At 37.7% G+C, this 27978-nt stretch overlaps 1 protein-coding gene across 2 annotated transcripts in view; it reads right to left on the bottom strand.

Moving 5' to 3' along the window:
- Nucleotides 1–17: 17 nt before the first annotated feature.
- cntn3a.1 (contactin 3a, tandem duplicate 1) overlaps nt 18–27978 on the bottom strand; it is a 101750-nt gene continuing 73789 nt past the window's right edge. For both annotated transcript variants that reach the window (XM_015028630.1, XM_015028631.1), the window contains exons 12-23: nt 21116–21243; nt 14716–14891; nt 12180–12297; nt 10740–10898; nt 10383–10532; nt 8881–8951; nt 6758–6992; nt 6327–6442; nt 5912–6098; nt 4647–4759; nt 2118–2286; nt 18–1469 (exon numbers count right to left, since the gene is read on the bottom strand). In XM_015028630.1, the coding sequence (XP_014884116.1) occupies nt 1378–1469; nt 2118–2286; nt 4647–4759; nt 5912–6098; nt 6327–6442; nt 6758–6992; nt 8881–8951; nt 10383–10532; nt 10740–10898; nt 12180–12297; nt 14716–14891; nt 21116–21243 (1714 nt within the window). In that variant the 3' untranslated portion in view covers nt 18–1377. The remainder of the gene's footprint in view (nt 1470–2117; nt 2287–4646; nt 4760–5911; nt 6099–6326; nt 6443–6757; nt 6993–8880; nt 8952–10382; nt 10533–10739; nt 10899–12179; nt 12298–14715; nt 14892–21115; nt 21244–27978) is intronic.

Raw genomic sequence — 27978 nt, 5'->3', positions numbered from 1 at the left:
ACTACACGAGAGCTAAATGGAGTAACAAAGGGCATTTTTATGTTGGTGTAATATTTCAGAAGGCAAAAGGTAGAGATGTAGAAGTGATGTAAAAGGTTGTCAAAATCTTAACCGCATGAGCGAAATGAAAGGCAACACTTTAATTTAAAGAACATTTGGCCCAACGTTACAACGGGGACAGAAATGAGGAAAATGGCATGATCTTTATTCAAAGCAGACTGATCCTTTCAAACCACTTGTGTGTGTGCAAGACACACACACACACACACACACACACACGTTGACCAACCGACAGTGAAACACTGAGCTGGTTTTGATATAAACTGCTAGAAAAGTCAGAAAACAGGACCACCTATTGTATAACAATGCTCATCAGGACAGAAAGACGACAAAAAGCGTTTAGTTTCCCCTCCCCCCAAGTTCGAAACATTCAAAGATATGATTCAGCGAGAGCTAAGATACAAGGTGGACCAACAAAAACAAACGTTGTCCTGAATGATAAGTCGGATGGTAATCATAAGACTTAAGGCTCATTTGGGACCTGAGGATTTCATACATGTATGTCTTGGTTGTACACTGATGACGGAGCCAGATGGGACATTTATCATTTACACAAGCCAGCTGCTTGACAGAAATTAAGCAATGTGAGTACAGGCTGCCTTTTCCCACAATGCAGCAGGTATAGCTGCACTGTGGCAGCCACTTTGGTTCCAGTCAGTTTTATGGCCACTTGTAATGTTAGGAATCGAAGCAGGAAAGAGCAGAAGGGTCCCAAATTCTGTTTTGTCTTAAAGCAGTGAAGCTTAATCCCCACTTTTTTTTTTTATTCCATTTGATGGGATGAGCATTTCCTCTCAAAGAGAAACACTTCTCACTTCCAATAAAGTAAATCTCCACTTTAGATAAGCAAGTAAGCGATGTAGGTCGCCTCCACTCTCAGTTCCGTTTTCTGAAGGAAAAGCTCAGTGGTACACAGACTAAATAAATCCTTTTAGAAAATAACCCGCACAATTCCTTTGGGAGAGCATGTACATGTACTAATTTATCCTCCAAGGTGAAAAACATACAAGAATATCCACTAGTTAGAAAGTAGATGAGAAAAACTCATCTTCAAAAAAAGGCTGGAGTCAGTCGAGTCAAGGCGTCCCTTTCGGTTTCACAAAAGCAAATTCTGAAAGCGGCACTTCCTTTCAGCAACCACTTTAGAAAAGTGAAGAAAAGGATCTTCGCTCACAAAGAAGACCTTTTGTGGGGCAGAGAGGAGAGACATGGTAGGGTGGAGAAGGGAGCAGGAGGAAACTAGGCTTTAGGCCTTGTGTCGTCTCTGACCTGCTGTCCTTCCACTCTGAATAAGAAGCTGCAATATCTGGATGTTTGTCATAGCAGCATTCTGCCTGTGAGAACTACAGCTCCAAGGCTCACCGCTGAAAATCCCAAGGACTCTGGAGCTGCTCCCGTTGCTATGGAACCTGGGATACAGAATCAAATGAGAATTAAACAAAACCAAAAGCTTGTGTCTATAATGTACAAAAGAGTTGGAACCAAAAAAAAAAAAAAAAAGCGTTTCCTGTATAGTTATTTGAACCTTTTGGTGCGAGTACACCTATATGTCACTAGATGGCAGTAGCACAACAAGCGCACGCATGAAGACTGTGGAAGAGCTGGAAGCAACAGACAGTTTTCATCAAAAGCAAACGTCCACTTTCAGCTTTAAGTGCACGATGGAGACCATTCTGCTACTTTAATCATGTGTGGAAAAGCTACAATTTTAACGGCTACTGTGTGAGGAAAAAATATATATATTTTGATTTAAAAAAAAAAAAAAAAAAAACATTTAGCAGGATTTACTGTGAAAAATGACTCATATGGAAGCGTGCAGTAATTTATCAATTAAATGCAACTGTGGGATGTGTTTAGAGGGTTTAAGTGGATATTCACACTTTCATCTATGAGATTATTCAAAGTCACCGTCTTACTGTGTAGAAACGGAGAACAATAAGCTACAAAGCAGCAGACGGGTAAAAAAATAAAGCAGGACCAAAGTAATTTGAATTCGTATGTTAACAATAGTATAAACATGCATTTTAAAGAGACTTTTATTGTGATCGCCGTCCTACCTTCCACTTTGGGGATGGTAATCTGGCGACTGCTGATGCCCTCCCCTCCCTCGCTGAACGGTTTAATTTGGATGACATAGTCTTGGTTGGTTGGGAGCGACAACTCCAAGGAGGTGTTGTTGGTCTCCACCACGCTAGGGCGGCTGTGTTTGTCCTGGCTGTACATCACCTACAGGGAAACAGAGTTTAAATGTCTGTGTCACGGCTTCACGTCATTCCAGGCACTTGGCATCGAATAAAGAGGTTTTATTAATGTCTAGTAATCAGATTTAAACAAGTCTCTCAATAACACTGCAAACATTTGCCATGGCCCCTTCGGTGGAGCTGTGAAGATCCAGTCTTATGAAGGTTTATTAATCTGGACTTTTTAATTGCTGCTTGTGCTACGGATGCTTTCTCAGTTTTACCACCCGCTGAGATCTGCTTACTGTAGAGCAACTTTTTATTGTGATAAAACACTATCTGGATCATCGGCATTCAACAATATGCAGACATAGGTTAGTTTTCCTACTGCTGGAGGATTCCGTTATAAGACAGTTCCTTTCCACTGTCGCCACATGCTTGGTCAACACACAGGATTGCTGCAAAGTGAGTAAAATTAGATTTTAATTTTAACTTTGGGCATTAAAAGATGGGCTACCTTCGATTGTACTCTATTATCATTAACATTGAGCTGGACTGTATGCAGTTACTGGTGACAATATGATCGTATTTTACTAAAAAGAATTCAATAAACCTGAAATTAGTTTGAACAACGTGGATTCTACTGAATATTATTTAGACCTACTAGTCTTGTAATAAACTTTTGAGATGACATTTGTTTATTTATTTTTTGTAATTTGGTGCTACGCAAATTGAACTGAAAGATATTTAATCAAGAACATAACTGTCACGGGTGGGGAATGAAATCTATTTTTTTTAATCCACTCACTTGTATATATAGACAATTCTGAATTGATTAATAAATGCAAATTCTCCGTCATCTCAATGCTTTTGATAACCTAATATTGATGATGAAATGCCTTAAGAATCCCAGATTGATAGAAATTTCTCATTTTGGACCGAGGAAGTTTGTACGGATAACAAAGTGGATTTTCGGAATTTATATGTGATCAAAACTCCCGGATAAAAAAAATCCAGTTTGTCAGATTTTAATTGTGATATTGATAAATGCTTGTCTGCCTTCTGATTACTTAATTTTGTTCAAGTTTGTTTGTGTCATTTCTCTGTTCTATTCTTATTATTATCACAGTAAGTGCATATCTTTAGTTTTCTCTGGTCTGTGTCACATATTATAATAATGTCTAAAGTCCACTACAGGTGAATTCTTACTTTTCTATCAGATTCTTTGATTTGCTACTTTTTTCTTTATTAAAAATCACTGCCCAGCTCCCTAGTCACTCTGCATAAGGTGCTTCATTGGACCCTTATAGAAGTGTCATTTTCTACAATATTACATATTCCACAGTTGAGCAAAGAAACTGTAATATTTAAATGCTAGTGTGTTTATCATATACAGTAAATTCTTGGTTACCTTGAAAAGAAAACACTTTTCTTATTTATTCGATGCTTGCTAAAATGCCGTGGCTTTAGAGTAGACAATATTTTGTATTGTACATCAATATTTTACAGTGTGAAGATGAGCATAAATCCTTTTAGTCATAAATATATTCTGGTTTTTTGCTTCATCATGAAATACTTATCTGTCTTGTCTTTCTGGCTCTTGCTACTACGTCTCGGTCTTATCTGTTCCTGCCTGCTCTGGCCTCGCGCCAACCCCTGCCTCCCACTGCTGATCCCCATGTCTGCCGTTTCTAACCCCACTTGTGTCACCGTGGTTGTTCGCCAGACTTTAAGCATCCAGTAATCATTCAAAAAAAAATTTTCTAAAGGTTTTACCGCTGTATTTTCCTGTGCTTAGCTTGTGCAGGGCTGATTTCTTTTTTTTTTTTTTTTTTTTTTTTGCATAACCTTTTGCTGCTTGAGTTCAGATGTTGCCTTTTTGAAATGCCACTTTAGCCTCTTGAGTTTCCTTGCTTTTGAGCCCCAGCGAGGTCAACGTATGTAGTGGTATTAAAGGACACTGTCAGGTCCACTGAAGATTTCTTTAACATGAGAGTTCAATGTTCTTTTTAAGGATGTAAGGAGGAGAAAACTCGTGGTTTTCTCCTCCTTAAGAATATCAATATCAATATACTACTAACATAAAGGGTTAGGGTGGAGGGGTTAGAAAGGAAAAACAACCACCTAAACATACCATTTATTGTTAATATTACGAATCTAGAAAATATTTCCCCATCTCTTTAAACAGAGTTACCCAATGATTTGTTACGGTCGTTTTCTAGTGATGCTGTTTTAAAGAGCATAAAGGTACCTACAGCCTAATGCAACTACACAATACACCAATAACCTTAAAAATGATGTAAATAGACTATAAGTCTGTATAAAACTATGCACTCTTCATCTTAGCTGTGATTCCTCCTAGGTGCGACCACTTTACAGCAAAGTGTGAAACTCTCCACTTTTTACCTTGTATCCCGTGACTTCGGACTCGTTCTCCAAGGCGTGCACCTGGTCCCACCGCAGAATGACTTTGGAGTTGGACGTGTTCCACATGATTTTAACTGGGGCTTGACTGGGAGCTGGAAACGGACGGCAGGGTGTGGCATGAGTGCAAGAAGAACAGCATCAAGTGGCTGAATAAATAAGTAACGCAGACACACAAGAACTTGACGGCAGTTTGCAAAGCCTCTGTTAGTAGTGGTCTCTGCTAGGAAAAGCATTATTTGAAGAAGTGGAAGATTTTCAAACATCCAACATCAAATAAAGCTAAACATGTTAAAATGTCACATCCCTGACTGAAAAGTTTTTTTTTTTTTTTTTTTTTTTTAATAATCTGCACCACAAGGTTCTGTTGAGCATGCCTAAATATTTGTGCATATGCTTATGACACAGGAATATACACTGCAGAGCCCATAAAGTAAGTGAATGGTGCATTCAAGGTACAAGAAAAATCGGGCAAAAAGATCCATCTTTCCCCAGACTGTCGAAACACGCTGACAGTTAATGAAACAGATATTTACATATAAATCTGTGCACGCAAAAAGATATTTATAACAGCGACTACAGATATTTTGAGGGTGAAAAATCCCTCATTGAGTTTTTCCGTTGTAGTTCACTTATCTTGGGAAAGAATATCAATATCAATTTACTTCCTGAATTATTTATTTGAGCTGCTCCTTTTCTGTGCTGGGATAATTATACAACAAAGAAATTCAATAGACTTTTAATCATCATTATCACGTATTATAGATTTTTTTTTTTTTTTTCAAGACTGGGTCAAAATTATACATACAGGCGCTGATGTATACATACATCCCCATCAATATTTGGTTTAGGAGAAGCAATAATATATATTAGGGTGCATACTTGATTTTGGGCCTGTGTGTATTAGAGAAAACTGATCAATTCAATTTAGTGCAACCAGTCAAATTCAATCAAACTGTTTAATAATCCCCCCCTTAGAAAAACACTCTATTAAGTATGGCTGCAACACACAAATTTAGTAAAATATCAGCTGACGCAGAGAAAAGGCTAAGCCGTAATCTTCCTACAGTTGGTGCTGACCACTTTCCTCAATCTAATATGTGCTCAATAGACTCTGGCCCTAAAGGTAGGGGGAAATGAAGAAACAGCAAAAAAAAAAAGAAGAAAAAAAGACAGGAACAAGGAAAATACAACACACAAAAGGACATTTCCATTCGCCAACAGCATCTTTAAAGTGGAGTCCTTACGTGGTTTCTTGGTCGTGACATTGACTATGCTGCTCTGTGGACCCACTCCGGCACTGTTATAGGCCCGCAGGGACATGTAATAGGTACTGCTGCCCTCCAGATCCCTGATGAGTACTGATGTTTTATTCCCCTCTGTTCTGACCACGCTGGCTGCATCCGGCTTTTCCTTCTCTCCCCAGTACAGCAGCTAAACACAAACGATGCTCAGGTTACACTTCGTCGGTTCGAGTCCATTATTTTAACTCCTGCCCTTGTTGCATGAAGTGTAAAACAATTGATTTTAAATAAACAATAACACAGGAAACGCAAAGAGAACACCTCGCTTTTAAATAATAAAAAGGAAAAACAAAAACATAAGGCCAATTCTGTCTGCATCCTTTACATGTCAAATTACGTGAGCATCTGCTGGCCTGACCTCGTAGCCGAGGATACGTCTGCGGCTGTTGCTCCACGCCAGCGGCTTCCAGGTGACCTCCACTTCAGATGCTGAAACACTCCTCACCCTCAGCCTCACTGGAGCTCTGCTGGGTTCTGAGGCACACATGATGCTTACAATTACATGCATTCTCTACACCCACAAACACAGCATGACTGTAAAAAAAAAAAAAATACTGCAGCTAAATTTGTTTTGTGTGCAGAAACACCCCCTCCCTTTTTTTTGGGTGTTATATTTCACATACAAGTGAAACAGTATTACAAGAGAATGGGGGTTTGATGCTGCAGAAATACAAAACTGACATACCAGTTTCAACATTTGGAAATATAATAATTTGTTAATATATTTTTGGACTGTCTGCAGAGGTGACTTCATACGGTTTTGGAAGACAGATGCTTTATTTTGCGCACCTTCTTCTGCTGAGTAGATGGTAGTAACCGGGCTGAAAGGTCCTTCCCCCTTGTTGTTGTAAACGCCGACTTTGACTTGGTAAGGGGAGAAGGGAGGGATGGTCTCGTTCTTAAATACGTATCTTGAAGCATCAGGGGACGTAACGGCAGCCTGCATCCAGCCCTGAGCCCCAAGTGGGCGGAACGCCACCACGTAGCCAAAGCCCGGACCGCCCTGCATCTCCTCGGGAACCGGCTGAGCAGCAGGCAGGAGACGGCAGGCAGAGGACTCATTAGAAACAAGCTTGAATGACAGAATTCACAGAAATGCATATGTACTGTAAATTTAATGCCGAACGAAACAACCAAATCTGGGATATTTTGCTAATCCAGCCAAGTGTTAAATATGGACTAATGCAGTCCTGAACTGATTCACCTAAAAGAGTTCAGTAAACAGTTTGGCTGAGATTGACTCATGTTTTCATGTTGAGGCCAAAGTGTGGTTACTGAAAGAGCAAACGCTTGTTTTAAAATTCATGTTATGGTCCAAACTTTGCATGGTCAGTCTGGTCCAAATTTGAAAAGATAAATGAGCAAGAGGTGGGGTCCCTATACCGAGAACTCTGTAAGTCCAAAAGGACAGCGAAGACAAACAACCAACACACTCATTCGCACCAAATGACAAATTAAAGTGGCATTTAACTTAACATTCATGTTTTTGAAGAAAACCAAAGTATCAGCAGAGAGCCTCCACAGAGAAAAGCCCTGAAAAGGATTTGATTCAGGGATATTCTTAATGTGAGGCAACAGTGTTAATAACTGTACTCCTGTTTAGCCCAAATGAATGGTGTTTACTTTTTCTTTTTTCTCATTCAGCTTTATTAAAAATGATCAGTAAAAATAGCCACCATATCATTTCTTATAAAAGTCTCATTGACAAAAAAATATAAATAAATAAAATAAAATAATATATATATTGTTTTTTTTTCTACATAAACCAAATAGGAAAAACATGATGACTACTGACACAGAATGAATCACCCTTATAATCTGTTCATTGTATCGCCAGCAATTTGGTATATTTTAGGTAGCGGATGAACTTTAAGCACATGCTTTAAATCCTGAAAATAAATAGTAAGGTACTTAGAGTTTGATAAAGCTCTGGTAATGACAAAACAGCTGGGTCACAGCGTCTCTAAAATTGCTCTAGTGGGACAACTGAGATCGACATCAGCTCGTGACGCATGCTGGGAGTGTAAAAGACAAAGTGCCAAAATACTTCAGGATAGTTCTGATCGAAAGGTGTGAGAGTTACAACACAGTTTGGGACTGCAGCACTGCAGAACCATCAGGTTGGAAACAGTGTTCCTCCTTAAGCAGGAATATTTTCCCGGCAACAAATCAAAGCGATGTTTAGACATGTTTTAGGGATCACAAAACCAAGTCTAAGGTATTATAACTTGGCCTCCAAACTTCTGCAGCTCCGAATCTGATCAAGCACACGTTTGACGTTGCTTCACAAGCAAATCTGTTCCCTGGAAGCTCCAACTTAAAACCTACAACACGTAAAGGGTCTGCTGGTACCATCTGGGTGCCAAGTACCACAGAGCACCTTCAGGGCTGGTGAAATCTCATCAGGTTGACATGTGTTTCAAAAAGGTGGCCTAAAAATGAGGCTTCTGGTCTCTAATCTAATTATCTAACCCAACAAACCGGATCACAGGTTTTAACTCTGTTTTTTTAAACGATCCAAATTATCTCCCCAAAGCATAAATCAGCATTTGGTACAGAAATAACACAGCACTATGAAGACAGTAGTGACAGGAAAACTAAATGCATGAGCTGCTAGGAAGAATTACAACAGAGCAATCCAAGTCAAGTTGAAAATGTATCCCTCACATACTCCAGTCTTTTAAACAAAAATCAAAATGCAAAGGCACACGATAAAAAAGAAAACGAGTGAAAATCACTTTTACATCAGTCACCACGCAATTACACTTCATTTGAAAATTCTGTCTAGCAATGCAAGACTACAAAAATGAACATAAACACACAGCACGAGTACAACCTACACAAACTACTAGAAAGCAACTAAAACCATAAAAAAAACATAAGTGATCTTTGGTATTTATTTGTATACTTACTTCCCATGTGATGACGAGCTCTGATCGTCCTCCACCACCTCCACTCACCCTCGCTGGAGTCACTCTGGGAACTAAGAAGGTCAAAAACATCGGTAAGTTCAGCCAAATTCTAGAGTTTATATATCAATTATGAAGTTTTTCAATACAGCTGGACACAAACAGGTGTTGAAAAAAAACAAAACACCAAATGTAAAGCTGACACAGCCAAAACCTTATTTTAATTATTTCTGTTATTATTCTTATTTTTTATGTCACCTAAGTGACATGAAAGGCTTTGTGCTTTTATGTAAAGTTTCTAAGAGATGATACATCCGTTTCAAGTGCATTGGTGGATACGATGATATTCCAGGTATGGGCTACAATACACAATAAAATCTGAGGACGCAACAAACAAATAAGGTTTCCTCAGACACAGCTCAGTTATGTTTCTCATGTAACATTTTGTGCACTTCCTTCTTACCCTGCCTTCTTGTTCTCTGATTGCCAGAAAACACTCAAGAACCTGAGCAAAAATCAAGCAGGAATGGGTGGAGGATGTGTTCCTCTTTTTCTCTAGAGCGCTTGACATTTATCGGCATGTCACGCTGTTTGTTGACTGATTTTAATTTGTGAAAACAGGAAGCGTTTTGGTATTTGTGAGTTTCAATCAAAAGCCTTCAGCTCTTTTAAAGGCACTGAAGCGAGAGTTGATGAAAAGTGAAAGAAGTCAGAGCACTTCTCAAGGTTTGTTTTCCTGTTTGGCTAACCTGTGAAATGTGGAAGTGAGCTTTACATTATTCTTCCTACTTACTTACAAATTCTTTAATATTCAAGTTCCACCTTAAAATATGGATATGATCATTCCATATATTCCCAAGAGCACTTTGCTTCCTACTTGCAGATTTATTGGGAGTTCTTGGAGTTTCGAGTGGGGAAAATTTTTTTATCAAGTTCCTCTCTTGTGGAACCAGCTTGCATTACATTCTTGCATTACAGACAAAACCTGTAGGTTTTGTCTGTAATGCAAACCGACTTTTAAAAAAAATGTTTTGGCTTTTTTTCCAACCTTTTCTTTGAGAAAAGTAATAGTTATAGGCCTACGTTATCCTGGGCTTTCTCAATGTCTATTCTGTTACAGGTGTCTTCACTTTTCAGTTATGTATTATTGGCATGTACTACTTTTATTTATTTTTTGAGTTCTTTATTTGATACTCTGTGTTTTCTTTGTCTTCTTGGCCCTAAAACAGTTGAAATAAATGACCTGAATTTGACTTTGCCGAAGTTTTCCTGTGAAACCAATTATCCAATTATTTTTATGAGCTAAGACTGAGTACAGAGCAAAACAAAATTGTGTTTGGTTGATTATTTCTTCTTCCTAAATAAACAAAATCTCCTCTGACTATGTCAAACAGTACATTTAGCTACTGATGGTTGCTTGATGTTGTTTACTGGACATCAGTCATGTAAACATTTATCAGCAGAGAGAGAGAGAGAGAGAGAGAGAGAGAGAAAACAATCCATACGCATTTCTTTGGTGCGGGTCTTCTTCGAGGGTTTGCTGGGCTCTCCTGTTCCAACGCTGTTGGTTGCCAAAACTCTGAACTCATAATCCACCCAGGGACTCAAGTCAGTAACCGTGGCTGAGAGCTGCTTCCCCTTTAACAGTCCCAGTACTGAGAATCATAAAGACAAAGATCTCATCAATACAGGGGAAACATCTTTCTCCAAGGTGTTATTCCCACCGCCTCACTATTAGTGTTGTAAATAAATAACCATTACATCCTTCACTTTAAAAATAAATAAATAAATAAATAAATCTACATATTTAAACTGTATTTCTCAGAGACCAAAAGGAAATGTCTTCAATAGCATCAGCCTACCGGTGGCGACGGTTTGCCATCCAAGAGAGAAGGGTGTTCTAGCCTGGATGGTGTAGCTGAGGAGGGGGCTGTGGTTGTCCAGCCCTGGCCTCCAGGAAAGAGAGGCAGTAGTCTCAGTCATCTCAGTGACCTGGCAATCCAGAGGTGGGCCCGGAGGACCTGGAAGGGTGATTAGTTACACTTCACTCACACGGAGACACGAGGAAGAAGACATAAGACGTGCAGTGGGTGGGCCATGCTTAAAGCTGACTGAACAAACAGATTAGAAGAAAGGGAAATTAAGAGCAGCAGCTCCAAATGATTGAAGTGCAAAACCTATCCAAAGCCATTCAAAACTCCTCTTTTATTCTTATATGCAGTTCTTGAAAAATGTATTCATAAGAGGTTTTCTAATGTAGTGATTGTTACCTAGTCATTTTAATACACTCTACTGGTACTATCATGTGGTCTTAAAAGTGATTAAATTAAAAAATCTGACTGTTTTTTTCCCCCCACTGATTAGATTGTGTGACAAAGTGGTAAATGTCTAAGCATGCAATATGGGAACAAAATTGTTTGTGCCACAAAGTCTTACAATTTATTAAAAACGAAAGTGACGCATGCAAAAAAATAAAATAAAAAAAAATAAAAAAAAATATATATATATAGGTGGGGGGGTGTAATTCTGTGAAAAAGCGCCTCCTGCCCACTGTACAGTACAGGGAATGATCTGTGACACTGAGGCCCAGGGGATCCATGTTGGAGCAAATGGTGGGATGAAGCATCAGGATATTTTAAAAAGGACTCTGGTTGCCTTCGTAGGGAAAAGTCGTGTATTATTTATTTATTTATTTACAAGGATCAACATTTAACATTTTCGACTTAATCAAAAAAGAAGTGGTTCTGAAGAGGGGAACTCAATATTTTTCATGGGCCTTTCTCAATTCACAGACCAAGAGCCTTTTAAAAATGTGTTTGTCAAAGGAGATTTCTCTTTGCAAACTCCAATCGTTTTTGCTACAAAAGAAATATTTGCAAAAGAGGCATTGATACCAGAAGGAAACAACAACTGTGCACTCTGGGATTTGTTGGTAGCAATCTTTTCTGAATGCAGAACTTTTCCCAATTCAATTATTGCACTAAATGAAATGCGTTTGTGCGTGTGTGTGTGTGTGTGTGTGTGTGTGTGTGTGTGTGTGTGTGTGTGTGTGTGTGTGTGTGTGTGAGAGAGTGAGAGATTATGTTAAGATAAGTAATTAAAGATGTGTGCATTTCAAGGGATTTTAAGCAGCTCTACTGGGGGTGCCTTTAATCGTTGTGGGTGTTCACATCAGATGCTAAAGCTTTTAGCTCCACTCTTTATGATCCAATCATCTCAGCCAACTGAGTGTGGTTGCCTGCACTGGTAGTTTTAAATCTTTTCTTTTCTTTTTTTTTTTTTTGGTATAGAAGGATCCTTACCTCTGACAACCACATCTGTAGCAATGGACACGCTGTCCACCTTGGTCTGAACCGCACAGGTGTATTTCCCAGCATGACTCAGTTGGATGTTCCGGATCATGATGTCACCTGCTGAACGCTGTAGACGGAGGTGTCAGAAATAAAACACATGGTAAGTAAAAACAGTAAACAAAAAAGATAAAGGAAACAAAACAAAACAAACAAAAAAAACAACATTTAATTGGCCGAGTCATGGAGTTGCAAAAGCAAATAACGGGAATAGGTAAAGTAAGTGAAATGTCAAAGCAATTTCTGGTGCTCTCCTGTTTATTTCATTGAGGAAAGGGAGAGAGACGTCGCTCATCCGGGGACATTAAATAACCGATTACTGCTTCCATCCTCATTTATGAGGGCAACTTTTTTAGTGAGGAATTAAAAAAGCTTCTTTCAGCTCCATTTCTTTTTATACTCGCTGGCTCCTTTTAGTCTACAGAAAACCACTCAATGCCAAACACACGGTTAACTCTGAACTTTAAAGTTACAGCCGATATAAAGTTGATGTCTTATCTCAGAGAAGTGAGAAATTGTGAAGGGAGAAGCGACACTGGAAGCTACTTTGATGTTATGGAGATAAAGATGCAGTTGCTCCCAATCCTTCACTCTTTGAAAAACACCTGCCATTATTAAAGTAACAGAACTCAGGATAGAACAGATTACAGATCTTTCACTTTGACAAACTCAATATATGGCATAAAAAGAAGCCCTGAGCTTATACAACTGAATGAAGTAGTGAGTAGAGAAGTCTAAAGTCGTCGGTTGCCCTTTAACGAGACGAAGATGAATAAATGTCCCTCCTTATCCTGAACATGTCCCATCTGCATTTGCAAAATTTAGGTGAAGAAAAAATACATGAAATACGCTAAACGGAAAATCAAATATCAAATTATATTAGAAAATCTTTGAGATGATTTTCTATGTTTAGAATAGAAGCTAAACATATATATATATATATATATATATATATATATATATATATGTATATATATATATATATATATATATATATATATATATATATATAACATAACATTTTTCCAGAATATTTCCTTTTGGATAAACATATATTTTCCAGATTGTATTACCACAGACCAGGATGGATAACCTTTTGCATGGAGGTAATGCTGGTTTAGCCACCTTAATCAAGGTTTGATAAAAAGGTAAAAATAACATCTATATATTCTAACGTATCTGTTTTCAAAACATTTTCATGTGAAAAGTGTATTTCACTTAAGTGAGAAAGAATCTTGCAAAAGGATCTATAACCTCTTTCAAAGTTGTCCAGATTAACTCTGTGCCTGCTGTCTCTTTAAGCTCTTGCTGCTGCCAATCTTATTAATTGTCTTTTCACATTTTATTACATCATGCATGTTTTGAATAGCTCAAAGTCAAAATTAATCAACCAGATGTTTACTGCTAGAAAATACACATGGAAAAATATATATATATATATATACTCGGGTCATGATCGCTGCCTGACTAGCACTGATAAATTCACGGTAGATACCCTGTAAAAAAAAGTAGAGTTTGAATAAAAAACACAGAGATAGACTATTTATAAAACTCCTGGTGTTGTACAAAACAGGCTTAGTTTGAAAAGGCGAGCTGAAATTTGTTATCCTTATTCAAAGATCTTTAATGAGACTGAATAAGTGGTAGATGGGACAAACTTCTTTCACTAATGAAGGAGGTGACTCTACCTCACAAACTGAGCAAACAAGAGTTCTTTTATTTTCTAAAAGAACTATTAAATAAAACCAGGATTGATCCTCTTGAGCAACCTCAGAATATTTACTCACATTTTGAAATTAAAAGTGAAAAATCTAACCAGCTGCAGCCGTTTCTTTTAACGGCTGCAGCTGGTTAGATTTTTCAGGCACTGTACGTGCCTGAAAAATCTCTTCGATCTAAAAAAACAACAACCCAGTTGTAATGTATAAATTATTTGTAAAGATCAAAAATATGTTTTGAATATATCAAAGTTTTTTAACCAAGGACTTTGAAATAATTTTATTAGACTCAGAAAGCTTTTATATATGTGCAAGGAGTCGCTATAATCAAATGGAAATATAAACTTTCAAGGAGACAAAGTGAGCTGTATTTATTTTAATCTAATGAAAAGTTACTGTCAGCTCAGTAAAACATAGCTCTTCAAATGGATTTTGAAGCGAAACTGTTCAGCATATGTTTAAGTAGCTGCCTAAAGTATATACACACAGATCATGCTGGTTATTTCTGCAGCTTAAATATCTGAAGAAATTAATGTTGCTGCACAACACATCAAAGTTTGTTGCGTATGTTTCTACAAGGGATTGGACTAGTAAGGGTTTACAGCCATTTCTGGCGAGACCTCGGCTTACAGGACTTGAAGGATCTGCTGTTAAAACCTTCTCATATTGGCAGATACGACAGCCCAAAGTTAAATTGTCCACGAAGGAAAACGGGAGTGACACGGAAGACCCTCAAACGAGGGAATGCAAAGATGCACAAGTGGACTCACCCCACCGACTTTTTCAAAATAGACCCCTTGACTTCCAAAGTGGATGACCTGCTCATTGAAGAACCAGGTGAACTTCAGATCGAGAGTCGGATCGTGCGAAACCTGGCAGGGCAGCACGATGCTCTCTCCAACGGTCACATCCAGGTGCCCTGCTGGACTCGTGATCGTGGTTGCCTCTATAAATAACAGACAAACATTCGCAGGACATAAATCATTGGTAACATAGTAGTTGTTTTTTTTGTTGTTTGTTTGTTTCCAGTCTGAATGACCTCCTGTGCACTGACCAACTAGCTACCATGTTGGGCAAAATTGTGATTTTGTCTTCTCCCGAACTCTAATGAATAATTACAAAAACAAATCTCAGCTTTTGATCTACTCCGATGTGAGATGTTAACAAAAGAAAACAAATCCCTTTTGAGTCTGACAGTGACCTCCATTTGCATCTGTTTCATTGATGTACACAAAAGCACGGTGGTAAAAAAAAAAAAAAAAAAAGTCTCTAAAAACAAAAGAAAAACCTCCAGCTACTTTATAATAGATCAGCTTTCAGTCTGTAATTTGGCTCTGTTTGTGTGCGACAAAAAGCACCACAATTTCCTCCTCTCTCTGTGGTGCCCGTCAACATAATCTTTGGTTGTCTCAGCTGGATGTCTCATTCAGCAGTAGTGCTGTGCAGAGAATTCGTCCCATCCAGAGGGGCCTACACACCTGTCCTCTGTGAATTCTGCAGGCATGTCATAAGCATCTAATGGACAGCCTAGCAATGCAACATGTCAGAAGAAGTAAAGGTCTATATTCAGCTCTGTCAAAACAAGCTGACTTGTTTATCTCACAGCTCCGGAGGAGAAGCAACTGCCCGCTGCATTTTATTCCAGGTGAGCCTCCAGAAAGTTTGGCACATGCGGCAAAAATGAGAGGGGCAAAACTCGTGCAATTAGTGACTGCTGTTATACTGTAAGCTGTGGTGTGCTGTAAAGTAGCGTTGTGTCACAATCTCTGAGAGTTTGGTTGTGCTTTGTTTTATTTAGCTAGGCCATATCCGTTTATATACCGCTCCTTTTTCCTCAGCTTGGTGACTTGTCTTCCCTCAAAAGCTGCACTCTGTTTATAATGAGCCACCTGCTCCTCATTTGCTAATCAGCTCTTCAGCTTTTTTTGATTTGAACTGTTGCATATTAAACACACTCGCTTTCATTGTTTGACCATTTTAATTTGGGCACTTTTACAAGGAGCACAAGTTAGTGTAGAAGAATAAAACGGTGATTTATTTCTGAGTAGACTTCCCTTTTTCCGACTGATTTTATTGTACTTACTTGCACAATTGTTCAATCAACCACACTGGCATTGTGAAACTAAATGAGAGAAAAGTGTTGATCAAAGCGTGCTAAACAGAAAGAGTCAAGATATCTAGTTTGAATCTGGTTTTAATTGTGCTGATCAGCGATTTATTAATATGTTTCTGGTACAACAGGGGGAGCATGAAGTAAATTTTTAAGTTCTGTGCAAATTTTTCATATGTTTATTGTACAAAGTAGCTTTATGCATCATTTATCCATCTGTGTGTGTGTGTGTGTGTGTGTGTGTGTGTGTGTGTGTATATATATATATATATATATATATATATATATATATATATATATATTTGTTACAGCAGACTTCTTGTGCATGTAAAGTGTGCAGAAGAGGAAAACAGGCCTTCTGTTTGAACCCCTAATCCAGAAAACATGCTAAGAGGAACCACCAAAAGGCATTTTAATAGACCGGTGGTGTTGACTCTGCTCTTTAGAAATACCTAGAAAATCCCTTGTACTGCAGTATCTGACTTTAATACACTGAAATCTTAAACAAACCAAGCAGGACTATGAGCTACTTTGAGAAACAGCTATGAATTAAACATTGCAGGAGGGAGAAGGTAAAGAGTCTTGTCTTTCTTCCAGAGGTCACTAACAATGAGCAAGCATCACTCTGCTTTACTTTCTTTGAGTAATAATTACAAAGTGACAAGTTCCTTAACTTAATGTCATTTCCAGTCAAAAGAAAATTGCTCTGTCTCCAGATTCCATCACATTATTAGGTTTCATATTTGTCACCTTGTCTGAGCTTTGGCAATCCTAACTAAGATGACATTCAGCCTCTGACAAGACAACCACCTTAAGCATACAGCCGAATCAGAGCTACTTAAATCTATTAGGATTTTCCTTTCTCTTCACAATGTGCTACTTTGTGTTGGTCTTTCATGTTCAGTTTCTAAAAGGTTAATTGAAGTTTGTGGCTGTAACAATACAAGATGTGAAAAAAAATTCAATACTTCTCTGAAGTACTCTTAACAGCAAGAGTTCTTTGAATCTACAGAATATGCAAAGGAAAAAAAAAGTTTTAGCCCATCTGTCTGACCGGCTTTTATCATCACTTCAATGTACCAATCAGCTGTTCAACAATAGCTGACTAAAACACCCTGAAAAGCACAGCGATCTTTGAAAAGCTTCCTAGCCCCCATTTACTTTATCAAGGCTCCAGAGCTGCTTCATTCAAAAGGAACCAATGGACTGATGCCAAAGGCTACTGTGGAGCATGTTACAAAGACCTACTCATTTTTAGACTTTAAACAGAGAACCGGGTAAGAAAAGAAATTGTTCAAAAAATAGGCCGAGTTTGAGTGTTTCCAAGAGTCTTTTCAAGGAGCCCTGAGAAAAGCTATAATCTACAGATTAGAAACAAGTTGTGCCATAGATATCATAAGAACAACTTGAGTAACAGCAAGATAGGCGAAAAAATAATAATATTCAAATACTTAACTATAGTTTTAATATCAGATATTGGTGCATGGCAATATTTGTAGTAGGTATGATAATAAATATGAAAATATCAGGCAGTAACTTTACATAAAACACTGACATTAAGAATTAAATCCCCAGACAACACATTCTCAAGTAAACAGCTCTTTACATTAACTGGAAATCACACATTTACCGTATTTCTCGGACTATAAGCCCCTACTTTTTTCCCACGCTTTGAACCATGCGGCTTATAGCCTGGTGCGGCTTTTCTGTGGATTTTCTTCAACCGCCAGCAGGGGGCTCTTTAGCAGGAAGTGAATCATTGGAAGTCAAAATTGGAAATCAAAGAAGAATGTGCTAACTTTGAACAAGCACTAGCAGCAGGCACTCATATGATGCAGCTTTTAAGTTGAGGGCTATCTATCTGGCAGTACAGGAGGGAAATAGAGCCACATAAACTCGGCATGAACAAAACCATTGTTCGGCTTTGGAGACGGAGGGCTGCGTCCTTCATAAATCCAGCAGGTTTATTAGGACGCAGCCCTCTGCTGCCCTCTGTTGGGTCCTTATGGAAAACCGGGAGCAGCGGAGATACCAGCAGCTTATAGCCCAGTGCAGCTTATATATATGTACGTTTCCAGTTTTTTTCAAAAAAATTGAAAATACGGTAGTTACTGTATCTGGAAATCAGTTTATTTGATGTGAGATGGTGTGGTAATAAAATGTTTCCAAAAGAAAGAAGCACTTGTGTGGCAGATCTTGTAGAGAGTGTTTTTTGGAAAAATAACTCTCATATCTCATCTTACAGATAGGATAAAGCATCAAGTGGTGGCTGGAGGCATCAAAATAAGATGAGAGAGTTAGAGGGATCCAAAGTTTGTGTTTGATAAAAGGACATAAAGGAGAGGAAACAAAAGGAGTTTCTATGTTGCTTAGATGCTGTTTGGTTGTACTTGTTTCCTCTGCCCGTTAGGAAGTAGACATAAATAAATTATTGGATAAAATAGATGAGTTCTTTGTTTCTCTGTGTGTGTGTACATCTGCTGGAACAATCAGGTGACTCATAGGCCTTGTAATGTAGATTCGAAAACAATAACAAGATTTCAGGGCTTCGAATGATTGCCCCCAAATTGTAGTAAAGACAATCACCCACATTTCCTCTCGCAATATCTGAACATCAGTGTGTAGCAGCTGATCCACGTTTCTCAAAATCTGATTTCAGATAAACAGAAAGCCGGAAAAAGTTTGCTTTTCATGTTCTGAGTTAAAAAAGCTACTTACTTGAACAGAGTAAAAGAGGTAGAATATATATATATATATATATATATATATATATATATATATATATATATATATATATATACTTGTATATACTTTTATGGTTTTATGTTTGTTTGGATCTACATGCTTCGGTTGCCTTTATTTTGCCACTCTTACAATGTAATTTTCCCACTGTGGGACAGTAAAGTGCATTTCTATTCTATTCAACATACAATTATTTTCAAATTCATGTCCCTTTAGTGCATTTAAACATATATCTACTCCAAAATGGCTAAAAAAAAAGCAATAGCTTTATATCATCTGATGTATTAGAATCTCTGTTAAATGATTTTAAAAAAGCACCAATTAGAATTTAAAACAGAGTATGATGATGACACATCATAAAGTTTTTTCCTCTTTTTGAACTTTTCCTGTCTTTTTGGCCTGCTCTTCAACTCACCAGATCAGAATCTTATAAGATTGACAGGACAGACAGGGAAAAAGTAAAGTTGTCATCTGCAGCTAAAAGACGGAACCTAAAATAGCAAACCCTCTAAGGCCTCTGGGTTACAGCAGCGTCTGACTGCAATCCCTCGCTCAGTGACAGCTCAGTCCAGGCTCTGTACTCCAACAGCCTGTGGCTCCGTCGTGGAAACCTAAATATCCGCTTGCTGTGCTTTGTCGCACGCTCAGTTTAAATGTGTAACAAATCAATGCAAAAGACTGCAGTGGAATGTGGTTACTGGAAATGTATGTGTCTGAGGCTTCCTCTGCGGTGCATCTTATGTTCCATCTTTTTCACCGCATTAACAGTGACACTGGATACAACCGTCTGGCGTTGTCTTGATATGCAGATTTCTGTCAGTTTTTTTTCTTTCTAGTTCCTTTATGAAAGGATGTGTAATATACGCAGCAACCTTTCCATTTAATCCGTATTTTAGCTGGAGGTTTGCTTTGCTTACTGTCTCAGTGACCACAGAGGCACAGGTCACGACGGTCAGTTTTACAGGAATCCTTTTCTCGTGTTAGCATAAATATGTAACATTGCTACTTGAGTCTGTTGAACAGAGCCTAACCCACAGATGAAGTGCATTGAGGCGGCTGGACTCACGTTTTTGAATATATGCAAATTAGCTGCAGAGGATAAGTAGTTAAGTGGAAATCAGCTTCTACGATGTGAGGTTGTGTGCGACAAAAACAATGTTTCCCATGGAAAGAAATATCTCTGCTGCCCTGCCTTACTACCTTCATACACAAAGGTTATCTTTACTGCTATCAAAATAAAATTAGGGGAATTTAACTGAATAAATGGTGCAATTTCTTATTACCACCTTTGATCATTGCATATGCAGGAGTCAGGGCACTTATTAGTTAACTAACTAATTCATACACTCTGGTCCAACACTTTTGATGTAAAAACAGAATGAGTGTAATATCTGTGAAATTGCTCTGCAGGATACTACAGAAACTAGGCCACTCTCCATGCAAATGGCGAGCCCAGAACTCTGCGCCTTCTTCTAAAGCACTAGATTTGTTGCAGACTGAATGAATACGAAGGACAGACATTAAGGGAATATTGAAATTGCTTTAGGGTGAAACAGAGAATGCATTTTATTATGTCTGGTTTTGTTTAAAAGTTGCAGTGCGGAGTCCAGATTTTTTTAGCAGCCATAAACTACGCAGCTCACTAAGCATAACAGGCTAGTCTTGCGTCTCAAGGAAGCTTTCAGAATAGTGGGGGATTCCCCAAATGTGTGCTTCTACAGTGCATTTTAGCACAACGCATTATCTGTCTCAAACAATCTAAAGTAATTTAAATGACCTTTAACATAAAATGCCAGTAGAGTGTTATTTTTATAATTCTAAACCACATGAACCAATTTCAAGTGGTTAAATTGTTGTATAATCTACGTACATATCTACGGTCAACACAAGTTTATCCTTTATTATTGACAACATCAAACCAAATTTATAGTCAGTTTGATGCTGGATACGTGGTGAAAACCTATACATATTGATAAAAACTATGGTAATTGCTTTTTTTATTTACAATTAAATAATGTAAAAATTAATATTCATGCTTTTTTTATTTGTTTGCATTGATTGAAATAGGACCACATCAAACCATGATTAGTCTTTACATTTTCTTAAGCGCAACTTAATTTTTAACATTCAGTTAAATGGAAGTGGTCCAAGACACTTTTAGAGGTAGAGGTTCTTCCAGCCTCTTATCAATAAAATAGGTGCTGTTAATTTGTTTAGTACAATGTTTGGACACATGCCTTGAAACTGTAATATGGGAATAATAATCAGCAACAGTCAGCAAGCAAATGCAAATGTTTCAAACCAGTTCAAGAACTTACCTTTAACGAAAAGGCTTCCAGAGCTGCTCGCTACTCCAAACTGGTTTCTGGCTACACACGTATAGATCCCAGCATCCATTTTAGTGACATTGGATAGCCGCAGGCTTCCATTATCCAGCACCATGATTCTGTCGGGATAAAAAAAAAAAAAAAAAAAACACTACATATTACCATTAAACTCCATGTTAAAAGTGGAATAAGAAGTTCAAAGTCTAAAAACAGCCAAAGTGGTGCGTGAACTTTTCATCAGGTTGTGTGTCAGCTTGATGGAAGTTGAAGCTCTGTGTGAAGTGTTACAGTTTGATCTGTCACCCTCAAGTTCATAAGTGAAGAGAGAGAGAGAAAAAATATCATTTCATGGGGCAAAATTTACATCTTGACTTCATGACAACGGTGACAGGGATCAACTGTGCTTATCAAAAGTGCTGAATTTTTTTTGGTTTAGTACACAGAAAAAAAAATTGATACAAGTCATACATATTTACTTTCAAAATAATATTTAGAATTTGTGTTATTCTCTTTCGGTGACACGGGGCACATCTTAAAGCTTCGGTGAAATGTAACTGTTAAGCTTTGCGACTGTTTTAAAAGGGATGTCATTGAAAAAGATTGCAATTGTGGGTGGAAATAGCTTTTTAGGAGAAATGCAATTATTTGTTTTACTGCGTTTTTGTTTGTGCAGTATCTCAGTCAAGGACGAAGTAAATGAAAAGAAAACACTTAAGGAAAACTAAATGATTTACGAATTCAAATGTTTTAGAGAGGTGCGGCTGACTGAGGTAATTAACTGCTTGATTGTGAAAATACATTCTTTTACCATTTGTAAAGACCTGAGTCCATACTGAACAAAAAGATTAAAAGAAAATCCAGCCGCTTTCATTCCTGTAGATGGTGTCATTAAAAACATTTATTCATAGATTGCTCTCAAATGAAACTTCATCACTTGTCTGGTTTAACGTGTTTAAAAAGTACTGCATTTTATGCTCATGCGCTCTCTATTATCAGTGCATTCCAGCTGGTTTTAAACAACATATTTTCCTTCAGCTCTTCCTTTTTGAACTTTGTAATTACTAAAAGCAATGCATGACATTCTAATCTATTAAATCCCGTGAAAGGCAGAAGAGCTGCGCTGTTTAGTCATTCTTTTTCTGCAATAGGAAGGTCAGTTCTGAAATGTCAAAGGTTAAATGATTACAGTTTGAGTCTGAACAGTTTAATTATTTCCTTACTTAAATCAATATGACACATTGAGGCAATTACAAATATTGAGCTTCTTATTTCTTAATTTATTGCATGTCTGATAAACACTCCTATCGGTAAAAATACAAAGTAAATCTTTACAGACTGATTTTGGCTTTGATTTCATGTAGAATGTTCGAAATTAATGTTTTTTAGTTTTTTTTTTCCCTAATCGTTGACTAATATGCGCTGCTGTATTACTCTCTGAAACACCCAGACAATAAATGCGCGACTCCACCAGCTGCCACTTTGTCTCGCAGCAGGCACTAGGGTTGCCATGTTTGACGGGTTACTGGGGCATTGTACAGCCATGGATCACAGGAAAAGAGATGAGACGGTGCCAATTTAAATGAGATGTAAACAAAACAGCAAGCTTTTGTACCAACAAAGAACTCTTTATCGAGAAAATAACACATTCAAATGCAATCCGTTCACAAGCTCAACCTTTTAAAGGAACTAATCAGTTCTGTATCTGGAGCTGATTGCTTATGTTTAATTTATTAACGTGACTGTTTCACATGCAAAACTGTTTGCGCTTGACTCCAAATCTGTTGATTTTACCACAACAAAAACTGTTTGATAATGTCCCGTTTATAATTCAGAAAACCTGATTCTTTTTTCTCGTTATAGTTTATCTGAGTAAATATAAAATATATGTTTTACACATAGTATAACTTTTGATGTTTTAATTGTATTTTTCCCAGCGATATCTCCAGTTTTATATGTCTGAGCTGCCTCGATTTAACAGGCAAACTTTACAGACTTGATAGACAGAAGAAGAAGAAGAATCCTAATGAGGAGGTCCCGATTGTGATATTTATACATGAAAGGTATTAGGAGATTATTATTTATTACAGGTTCTTCATTGTGAGTTAAATAATAAAGAATATAGCTCTTATTTAAACAAGTGTAGGCGTTGTGAACATTTTTTCTGTGCAGTTTGCAAATCTTATCCAAAGACAAAAGGAGTTCTGTGCCAATAAAACTTTTTTTGAAAATACTTTCCAAATTAGAGATTTTTATTTCATTTTTTTCCACTCAGTATTTTTAAAAATATCTCTACATATCCATGTAGACTTGGAAACAGATTCTATGAAAAGATGATGTAGCAACCTAGCTCCTGCATGCAAACAGTCACTGTCTTCATTTCTATCCACAAAAAAAAGCTGCTTAATGGCATTTTCCATGTATGGTATGCAGTGATTTTGATTATGTAACAATTAAATATTTTAAATATGCAACAAAAGCTTCTGACTAAGAGAAACTGTCCAAACAAAAGTGTGCTGCAATTGTTTTGTGAGAATCTTTTGTCTATCGCCCCTTTAGCAGTGCTAATGGTCGCCTCTCTCTGAATTACAATGTGTTATTAATATTTCACCTACAGATAGCAAATGTTTGAAATTGAGGGAATGTGTGAATAGGAGTTTTATTACAAAGAAAAAAAAAACTTTAACAAAAGTATTTTCTCGGCAGCCTCTCACAAAGGGACTTTTGCGACTTCATAAAGAATCAAATAGGATGTTTGATTACGTAGCAACCAGACATATCAAACACAAAATACCAATATGTTCTGTGGTATTTGGCATCTTTAAACCAGATAAATCTGAAAAACAGATGCTTAAAAAGGGAATTAAAGGCTACTACAACAATGGCCTGCCAACAGATGGAAAAGAAAATGCTGATAAAAAAAGGCTTACAAGCATTTCTGGTTATTGTTGAATATTTAAAGAAGGGCTGTGGAGATCTTCGACATCAAAGAACAGCTGTTTTATTAATGCCTTGCAGATTTGTGGAAACAGAATTACAGAATTAGTCAGTCAAAGCTGCCTGTACCAATTCAGACATAAAAATTACCTACAGAGGCAATAAAAAAACAAATCCCTCTGTTAATAGAGAGTCCCACTGCGTCTTGAGCTAATAATTAATTTGGCAAGGCATCAAAGGTATTGCAAACATGTGAAATCCAGTAAAGTTCATGAGAACAAATCAATGTTTCCTGATGTGAAACAGCTGTTCAGCTGAGATTCTAATTTTAAAGTCCTAATTTGATTTTTACCACATGTTGTCTGTGTCAAAGTGCAAAAAAAAAAAAAAAAAGTAACACTTAAACATTCACTGACTAGGAAATACATTTGTTAACAGCTGTATATTATTTATGTGTGCAATATAAAGCAAAATACTCCCTCACAAAATCCGCCTCTTCCAGACAGGAAACATTTTCTTTTGTAACTTTTTGCAGTTTCACAGATTTCTAGTAAGTTTTAGTCATTTTCTGAACATAGAAGTCAATTTCAGCAAAGAAGTCCTGTGTTCAAAATGCAACCTAAAGTCTTCCTGCATGTAGTTTGAATGTTCTCAGTCTCAGTACTCTGGGTACTCTAACCTCCTTACGCACACTAAAATCATGCCTTTTAGGTTAATCTAATTTTCCCCTACATGAGTTTGTGCATGAGTGGTTGTCTGTCCTCTGTGTACCGTTGCCCTTCAAGGAAAAGCGGGTAAAGATAATGGATGGATGGTTGCTATTCTTAGCATGACGTCATAATTGCCAATCCTTTACAAAGAAAATATTGTCAGTGAGGCTTTAAGGTCCAGCAGGATGAGAACGTATGAAATAGGCTTTACTCTGTGTTCTGTTCACTCTGACATCGTAAAGCAACAGGAACTGTATTTTTCAAACCATAACTTGATTTACCTTTTTGCTGGTAATTGCACCTCGTCTTATGAAATGGATCATCTCCCTTTTCCTTCCCAAATGAAATACTTACTAGAAACTCCCTTGTCATTGTTTAAACTGTAAACGGTAATGGGGGTTAAGACACTTTTTAAAAAATATAACCGTTTTAAAGGTGCCTGAACTCATCCTTTTCTTTAAGACCCCTTTTAGGGGAGGATGGGCTTTTTAAAATGATCAGGAATGACCTGTATTGCTTTAAAGGATGAAGAATTAAAGTACATTAGTCTTTACAACATCGCCTAGTCCCCGCGGAGCCGGACGTATTTTCTCCTAAGTGAACCGAGGGCTTTCTTTGTAATGGCCTATAACAAAGAGTTATGGATATGAGATGTCACTGGGATAAGGCTTGCCAAAGAACTCTTGGAGACGACAATGCCAGGCTTCCCTCCCCACCAAAGCTACAAAGAAACGGAGAGAAGGATAGGATGTGCGAAGAAAAATATCTTTCAGAAATGCGCTCACTCTTGATTCCTTTTTTTTTTTTTTTTTTTTTTTAAAGGCTTCTCTAAAGCAATTAAGGTACTGGGGTGAAATGTGAGGGGTACATAAAACCCAGGGTGGTGTGAAAGAGTAAACACGCACTTTACCTCAACCCTTTGCTGGCCCGGCATTAAAAGTGAGTAAAAGTGAGCTATCGGCTGTAATCTAAAAGTCTCTCTGCGGTGTTACACAAAAAAAAAAAAACAAAAAAAAAACAAGAGGCTGTAAATGAAAACATTATTTTAACCACTTCAGAAGAATTGTGTAATTAACTCGGTATATTACAAACGGCTCACAATTTTCTAAAGTGCAGCTTAAATTCTTCTCTTGAACTGCTGAATCCGTTTCTAGTAACACAACTGGAAAATTTCCACCTCGCAGTAGGAGGATTATAAATTGATTCATAATATGACAAAAGAACAGCACAGAGTGTTTAGCACAACACTCTTAAACACAGCGGTTTCATCTCGGGGTAATATTCCGGAGCTCTATTCCTTATATCCGTTTCCCAGTTGCTGGCAGTGGTCAGCAGTGAAATTTAATTAGGGTAAGCGCTTTACCGCTAACCTCATCACTTCCTGCACACTGTAAGTGCCGAGCATCCCCAGGAATATCTGGTTATATGTGAACTGGATATGAGCTGACTTAAGTATAGTCCCGGCATGATTTTATTAACTAATCGGATACTGCGTTGTTCTTAGATGATTTGTTTTCTTCTATCTCGGAGGCTTGAAGACATTATCCCGGGAAGATTAGAAAGAATTATGGGTACTTTAGCTAAGCCAGTAGGATGGATCAGCACTGTGGCACCGCTGTAATGTTGCGGGAAACTGCCTCCTTTCAATGTAGGGAAAGTAAATGCTAACAAGCCAGGAAAAGGGGAGCAGGCGGGCGAGAGAAGTTGCAATAATGTAAAATCCGAACATCCTGCATGCGGCTCACCCACTTCAGGGCAAGGGTGGGATATTAAATCTCATATGGGAAATCTTGCTTTTATGGGTATGATTGATATTGCACGCTGCAGCTTAGATGCATTTTCCTTCCAATGCTTTAGAGGCTGATAAATCAGCAAGCTGGGCTACACATTTAGCAGACATTTCGGAACATATAATCCCGCGCCCGATTCTGCTGATGTCCCCGCACATAAAACATCTTTTGTCCAGTTTGGAATTGACGAAACGCGATCGCGTGTTCGGCGTCCCGAGCATCTTGCTTGCCAGGTGGAGGTGAGAGATGACTAAACCTGTGGCACCCCCGCTGTTCTGGAAGATGGATACACCAGAGGTTAGACGTGGCAAAGCTGCCGAGGCTGTTGAACAATTAATCCCATATCAAATGAGAAATATGCACCCCCGCCAGTTTCCTGCATGTGCCAGCTGGTGTGCTCTGCCTCTCGCTGGTTTATTTCTGCTAAAAATAAGAATGTTGTCAAACACAATATGAGTCATTTGCATAGACAAAAGAGAAACTAGAGCAACAATTATGGTACAGCTGCACTTCACGATGGTTCTGTTCCTACAGGTTTAAACTGGTTGAAGTTTTGAATCGTGTTAGGACTGTGAAAGAAGATTTACATTACGGGGGATTTCAGTGGAAAACTACTGCCTGTTGGCCTGACTGTGTTTGAGAAGGTCTTTCTATTAGTGTTTCAACAACTGGAAGTGTTCTCTTTGAATTGCCCTTTTTTTTTTACCAAAACCCTCTTCATTTAAGTGTAGGAATAAAATGGTTTCAGATTTTGAACATGACCATGACAACATTTTGGACGGTTAGTGTTGACGTTTTAAAAGGAAACTGACATTAAAATCATATTTTGTGGCCACACTAAGCTGTGTATTTTATGTCCATCATATACAATCTGTGTTGTGATGCAAGCAGAAGGCAGTAAAGGAAAAACAAAAAAAATAAAAAAACGTAATTTTTCCCTATTCATAACTAGTTTTGCCACTCACTAGTTGTGAGGCACTCTACAGACTACAGACAGAAACTTAGGCAGTTAAATAATAACACATTTTATGTATGCGTGTATAATAAACAGAGTTTATTATTTAAATGTTGTAGCCATTTTCAATTGTGTAAACATTTTCTGCAGACTTCTCCTATGCTGATCTCCTGTTTTGTTTTCATAAAATTTGGTGTCCAAAAATATATCCTGTATACGTATTCACATTTTGAAAATATACAGATATATATATTTTTAATTTTATGTATAGGTTTAATTATAAGGGTCCCATACAATAGATAAATTCAGGATAAAGACACTTATACTGCAGGAAAATAATTATTTGTAATTACGCCGTTCAGTGGCGCAACTACACATTATTCAGGTGGATGCGAAAACATAAATCGGCGTCCCCCCCCATCCCCCTCTCCCCCGAAGGAAGGTTGAAGGAGCGTGGAAAACATA

Source organism: Poecilia latipinna, unplaced genomic scaffold (genome assembly GCF_001443285.1).
Source record: "Poecilia latipinna isolate Pla-1442-1.1 unplaced genomic scaffold, P_latipinna-1.0 Scaffold131, whole genome shotgun sequence".
Classification (NCBI taxonomy): Eukaryota; Metazoa; Chordata; class Actinopteri; order Cyprinodontiformes; family Poeciliidae; genus Poecilia; species Poecilia latipinna.
The sequence above is the reverse complement of the archived record's forward strand: the minus strand, read 5'-3'. Positions and strand labels throughout refer to the sequence as shown.